Genomic DNA, 6,441 nt, shown 5'->3' on the forward strand with positions numbered 1-6,441 from the left:
CCCCCCCCCCCCCCCCCCCCGTTCCTAATTTTGGTCAGGGCATGGAAATAACAACAATAAAAGTAAAAGAAAGATTAAAAAAATAATAGTCATCATTAAAAAAAAGACTTATTGCAAAAGCTCTTAAAGATAAGTAGCACTTTAGCCCGGCAGGGCCGTTGCTGAACATGGGGCAGAGCTCGACAGGGCTGGAGCCCAGCGTCGGGGGGGCGACAGGAAGGCTTTTTCATTGACCGTGGAACAAAACAATTGAGGTTTCCTGGGACGGCAACCCCCGGGTTTGTGACAAACCGCTGCAGCCCAGCAGCCTGGCGTGGGTCTGGAAGGAGCGGTGGTCTATGGAGGGGGTCTGGCTCCCTGAGCACAACCCCCCCTGAGGGCAGCCGGCTAGCAGAAGGCCCCAGGGGACCCGGACCCAGGACAGCTGCTGGCCACTTCTGCAGCAGACCAAGCCCAAGCCCTGTGTTTCCAGGAGCAGCTGCTGCCCAGGGGGAGCCCAGCTGCAGGGATGGGGTGGGTGTGCGCCCCCTCCCCAGAGCAAAGAGCCCTGTACCTCAACACCCCCCTCCTGTGGTAAGACTACTTGGTGTGGGGAGGGCGGCCAAGGCCTGGGCTGGGGTGTGTGCGTAGCACCTGCCCTGCTCAAAGCTGCTGCCCCGGGCGCTTGGCTCAGTCCAGGGTGCCAGCGCTCCCGGCGGCAGGCGCTCCTGGCTCCAGACTCGCTGTTCCAGGAGCGTGGTGGGCTTGTGCGTAGCCTGGCGGGAGGGGCGCAAAGCCCCATACCCCCCGGGGACGAGGATCTGGGCAGGCACCTGCCGGCACGTGGCTGCCCTGGGAAAGCTGAACCAGGGCCTTGTGGGGGGGGGAGGCGTCACACCTGTGTCCAGCTGGTCCAGGGGCTGAGGGGCAGCCTGGGAGCAGCTGGGCTGAGAGGCCATGCTACTGGGCAGGCTCCCCCCGGACCACCACTGCCTGCACGGTAACGGGCATCCCGGAGATGTGGTCAGGCCCCACATCCCCTGCCCACCCAATGCGCTCGCCCCCATGCAGGTGGCTCGTCAGGCAGGGGAGAGGCCCCTTCCGCAGCGACTTCCCATCCACCTGGGGGCTGCTTGAGGGCAGAGCGGCCTGAGGCCCCTCGGGTTCTTTGGAAAGTCCTCCTCCACCCCTGGGGCCAGCCACAGTGGAGGCCGGGAGGGGGCCTCAACCCTCTACATCGTGGATGCTTTAGGAAAGGGGACTGGGGACAGAGACCTCATGGGGCTGGGGCAGGGCAGCTCATGCGGAGGATGGCAATAGGAGGACTAGAGCTACACTAGCTCACGGAGGGAGCTGGCGTGACCTCGCCTCAGCTCACAGCACCGTGCACGGGTGCAGTGGAGGACAGCGGGCGCGCTGGGCACAGGACAGAGCCCTTCTTATGGCGGCAGGCTCCTGAGGACCCTAGACTCAGCGAGATACAGTGAGATACACTGGGGCTGATGCGAGAGCAAGAGCGCTCTGGCTGTGCCCAGGAGGCAGCAGAGGCGCTCGGGGGTCAGCTCTCGCCACCCTCTTCCACCTGCCCCAGGGGTGACAACCTGGAGCATCCTGCCGAAGCAGGGGGGACCCAGCCCAGCACACACGGGGGCTGCCTCCTGGGTGGGAGCAGGGTCCTCTGCAGAGCTGGCTCAGCTCAAGCAGAGGGACCAGGTTCCCTACACCCGACCTGGCCTCCCAGGGCTCCCCGTGGAAGCAGGATGGAAGGGAAAGCAGGCAGACAGATGGACGAGTGGGGAAGGGCGAGGGCCTCCTCCCTTGGTGCCGTCACAGCCACAGAGCTAACTCTTCCTGGCTTCTGGGTTCCTTGCTCTCTTTAGTTAAAAACGAAGGGGGAGGCGAGGGCAGGAGCAGGGCAAGGCCTGGGCCCAGCCCAGCATGCGGTAGCTCCCTGCAGGGCGCCGAGGAAGAGACGTCCCCAGTGTCGCGTCACGGCACGGCGTAGCTGGGCTGGCATGTCCAAGTCTCTAAACTAGGGGTGGGGAGGGGAGCAGCTGCTGTGGAGTCCATATCCAGGGTCAGAAACCAACCCAACACAACCATCTGCTGCCTGGCCCAGCACCGAGGCCATCGTTCTTGTCCGTGTCCCACCGTGGCTAGGAGCAAGGTCCCTAGGTGTGTCCCCTCTGCTGACGCTCCCGGGGAGAGGGGCAGCTCTCCAGAGGGCTTTGGTAGTGTTGGTTGTACATCCAGACGTCGAGTCAGCAGGTGAAGTCCTCAAAAGTGCCCCGGGCTGAGTGGTGAGGTAGGATGTTGGCTGCGTACGTCATGCCTGCTGGGTGGCCCCTTATGCTCTCGCAGGGGTTCTGGGCACAGGGGAGAGGCAAGTTAGGAGCAGTCAGTCCCTGCGTGTGGAGACAATCCCAAACGCCCCAGCAATGACAATGCGAGCGCTGCTAGAGAGGGACAGGTCCTTAGAGGGGCAGCCCTTCAATGCCCTGATGCCCCCACTACGTGGGCACTGGAGGGTGGAGGCTAACTCTGGCCGGGCCCAGGGCACCGGGGTGGGGTGCCAAGTACTCACGTGGCGCTTCACATCATCCATGCTCAGAGCAACGCCCTGGTCCGCGTTGTTCCTTCTGTGGTTCTTTCGGCACTTGCCCCGGCGACACAGCTTGTGCTTTATAACCTGGGGGCAGCAAAAGCATCTGTTGGCAGAGACAGTCCCTCTGGACACGAACAGCCCCGTGCTCTTCAAAGCTGGGGAAGGACCAGGTCACCAGCGATGGGACGTCTGTGACGGGAACTGCTCAGGCCAGATCCTGCTTCCAGCAGGGGATCCAGCGTGACTCCACGTCCTGCACGCGTGCTGGGAAGGCTGAGAGCACAACCCCACAGCACCAGGGTCTGGGTAGGAAGGGTGGGATAAGAGTATGGGGGGGGGGTCTTCACAGGAGGAATTTGGGTCCATAAGGATTGGAAGAGGAGCCCAAGCCTGACAGAGGCCTGGGGGGTGGCAAAGGAGAAAAACCCAGGCTGACGCGACAGGGCTGGAGGGTAAGACCAGGCCAAGAGCGGCCAGCAGGCAAGGGACGTGGAGCGGGGGAGCAGCTGCTCTTGGCAGGGCAGGCAGGTTGGCAGGGAGGGGACCTCTGGGGAGCGCTCCGCTGCATGGCAGGGAAGGGGGCTTCATCCCCCCGCTGCTGACCAGGCTCCAGAGCCAAGGAGAAGGGACAGCGAGGCAACTCACCTCATACACATAATCAACCAGCTCTAGCACAGTCAGGATACTGGCCCCAATAAACAGCCCCATCTGCCCACCAATGTCACCTGCAGAGGAGAGGGGATGAGAGGCAGTCAGGGGGGGAGCAGCAGGCTCTGCTCCCTGGGGCGGGTGACAGCAGGGATGGAAGCAGAGAAGGAGAAAAGAAAGGAGGTGGGAGGGAGGAGGCGGCAGCTGCACCTGTTGTAGTGACTCATTTGCCTGCAGCGACAGGCCGGATCCCTCTGCTGTTAGTTCACGCTAATCTTGTTAGCGCCTGCCTGTGATGGGCAGCCGTGCAAGGCCAATGCCTGGTAAGATCAGCTGGGGACTGTGGGCCCGACCCTAGAGAAGGCAGCGGGGGGGGGGCATGTGCCCCAGAAGAGGCAAGCCAGGGGGGCCTGTGACCCACTGTGGACAGGAACTGTGCCCCGGGGGGTGGGTGGACACCACCTATCTTGGGCGCTTCCACTCCCGGAGGTGCAGCGCGGGTCCCTGCAAGCTGCTGTGACTGCACGTGCACATCTCACCCAACTGCCTGTCCTTTATCTGCAGCTCTCTGCCGGGCTCAGCTGCAGCCCTCGGCCTCCCCATGGCTCACCCTCTGCTCCACAGGCCTTGGTGGTCCTCAGCTCAGGTGACACAGGCGCGACTCGGCGACCTTGCCCCACGAGCTCCCCCCTGAGCCCAAACCTCGACTGCTCCGCACAGATGGAGCGGATGAAGCCACCGGCATTTTCTAGATCCTTTCTTCAAAGAGCCCAAGCGTCTGGAGGCTGAGGAGGGAGCCTGGTGCGAGCAGGCATGGCTTCTGCTGCTGCTGAGCAGGCTGGTGGGTCATGCTGCTCACAGCACTAGGGTCCCCAACTGCCCTCCCTGCCCCAGATCTCGCTGCTCCCCACGGCCAGGCAGGAGGGAGGGCCCGTAGGCCCGGGAGGCAGCCTAGGATCCCTGCTGAATGGACCCTCAGCACACGCTAGGCTAGAACTGCTCAGGAATGGGTGTCTCCTCCCGAGCATGGCCGCCAGCACCTGCAGACTCACCCAGCAAGCCAGCCACCTCATAGGCTTTCTTCTGCTCGATGGTCTCGTAGTTCAGGGCTTCAAAGAAGATGTCCAGCACCAGTATGTTCTCTCTACAAGAGAGGGGTGAGAGGGGCATCAGAGCTGAACACATCAGCATGGGTCGTGTGAGCAAAGACCCCAGCAGGGCCCAAGGCTAGGGAGGCGGGGGCTCAGTCAGCGCCAAGCCCCCTGCAGCTCTGAAGACAGGGTGGGCACGCGCCAGAGGAGTCAGTGGGAGGCAAAGCCCTTCTGGCCTGGGCACCCCTCAGCTCTGCCCACGCAACCAACCCCTGCCTTTCCTTCTCCCCCCAGCGCACCCGATGTACTGTTCTGACTTGTTGTACTTCTTGGCCAGGTACTTTGCCGAGGCCTTGCTGGGAATCTTCACCATGGACAGCTCCTTGCCGTAGCGGGTCACGTTGCAGGGCATCTCGCAGATGCAGTAATTGTTGTCCTTCTCCACCAGGAAATCTGGGAGCAGGAGACGGAGAGAGACAGACCCGATCAAACCAGACTCTACTAGGGCCGTGGGGCTGTTTGCAACCCTCAGGCCAGCACCCCCTTGGGATGACGACTGACCTGGGGCACTCACGGAAGTGACTCAAACTACAGAAACTGCGGTCAGCTGCCAACCGTGCGGATACAAGGAGAGGAAGGGGAGGCGATCGTCCGAGGGGAGAGGGTGACGGAGGAGGGCGGAGGTGGGAAGGTCACGAACCAAAGTTCTTCATAAAAGCGTGCCCGCAGGTCAGGAGGGGTGAAAGTCAAGGGGTACTGGGGGCTGCTGCCTGCCACGGGCAAGGCTCTGCCACAATCCAGGTGGCAATGGGGTTGCTGGCAGGACTGGCAGCAGGGGTTGTTGGGTCTTTTCCCTCTCTTCAGGGGCTTGTGCAGATGAAAGGATCAGAGTCTACTGCAGCTGCCTGCTTGTGGAGCTACTCCTTTGGCTTATGCTTTTAGTGGTGATAAGACCAGGCTCGCATCCCAAGGAAGGCCATGGAAGGAGCACAGACACCATCAGGCTGGGGACCAGGGAGGCACCTTGGATATAACTAGAGCTCCTTCAGCCAATATGGCTTGGTGACATTGTTATGCTGTGGACAGTAAGACCCATCTAACACATGGAGTGGAGATCAGGACATGGCTACAGCTCAGGGCTTCCTGCCCCGCGACATGCGGCCGAGGCGCTCGGGCCCCAGAGGTGCCTGGGCAAAGGCCAGAACCGAACAGACGCCACGCCAAGGCTACTTGCACCTTCCTGGCATGTAATGAGGGTGGAGATGCTGCAGGGAGGTGCAACTTAAGCAGGGCTGAGGACAGCTTCCAAGCGAGCTTCATCCGCCCTCCAGCTGCTGCGAAGGGCTTTCCTCACCCCGGCAGGAGCCGCGCACCTGCCTCCAGGCCAGAGGCCAAACCTGCAAGGGGGCGGCAGGGCAGCCTCACCTAGGGCCGGGTCGGCGCACTCCTTGTACTGCTCGGGGGTGCAGTAGGGAGCATCGCCTGCAGAAAGAGAGAAAGAGCAACATCTCAGCAAGGCCTGTGCACCAGGACACGATCCCAGCGGACCTGATCCAGGGAGCAGGGGAGATGCTGGGGTGCATGGACCATGGTCTGATCTGCCTGGGGCAGGGATATTGACCCCTCACCCGCATCCCCAGCAGGGCTCCAGACCCCGAGCAGGGGGCTGTATGATCTCCCCACCCGAGGACATGCCTGCCTCATGCTTTATCATTTTGGCAGGGGGCCGAAGGTGGCGCCCTGATCCAAAGTGGCTCTCCTTAGCTGAATGTGGCCCTGCTGGGTTGCTCCGGAGCTGCCTGCACTCCCCACCAGCCCTCAGGGGCTCACCAGGCATATGCACCATGCGGCAGTTGCAGTTCTCCACCAGGTAGCGGGTCTCGCAGTCGATGCGACAGGCCGTGATGCTGTAGGTATCGAAGAACTCGGAATCACCGGTGATGGCCTTGCAGTCGCCCCAGGGCGGGGGCAGGTAGATAAGCTGGGGGTCAAGAACAGGAGGCATGAGGACAGGAGCAGCCCCCCGGGAGCAAGCAAAGAGCCCGCCCGCCACAGGTCTTTGGGCCTGAGGAAACCCCACGGCAGGTCGCTGCCTTCACTGGCTGGACGAGGACACTG

The 6,441-nt window shown here is 62.4% G+C and overlaps 1 protein-coding gene across 1 annotated transcript in view; it reads right to left on the reverse strand.

Annotated features, from left to right (window-relative positions):
- Positions 1-34: 34 nt before the first annotated feature.
- ASIC1 (acid sensing ion channel subunit 1) overlaps positions 35-6,441 on the reverse strand; it is a 19,990-nt gene continuing 13,583 nt past the window's right edge. Inside the window, exons 4-10 of the mRNA XM_019511243.1 lie at positions 6,154-6,304; positions 5,749-5,805; positions 4,623-4,776; positions 4,285-4,376; positions 3,230-3,309; positions 2,564-2,668; positions 35-2,345 (exon numbers count right to left, since the gene is read on the reverse strand). Coding sequence (XP_019366788.1) covers positions 2,241-2,345; positions 2,564-2,668; positions 3,230-3,309; positions 4,285-4,376; positions 4,623-4,776; positions 5,749-5,805; positions 6,154-6,304 — 744 coding nt within the window. The 3' untranslated portion in view covers positions 35-2,240. The remainder of the gene's footprint in view (positions 2,346-2,563; positions 2,669-3,229; positions 3,310-4,284; positions 4,377-4,622; positions 4,777-5,748; positions 5,806-6,153; positions 6,305-6,441) is intronic.

The sequence above is a fragment of the Gavialis gangeticus genome, unplaced genomic scaffold (genome assembly GCF_001723915.1).
Source record: "Gavialis gangeticus isolate Ggan-Ray unplaced genomic scaffold, GavGan_comp1, whole genome shotgun sequence".
Lineage (NCBI taxonomy): Eukaryota > Metazoa > Chordata > Crocodylia > Gavialidae > Gavialis > Gavialis gangeticus.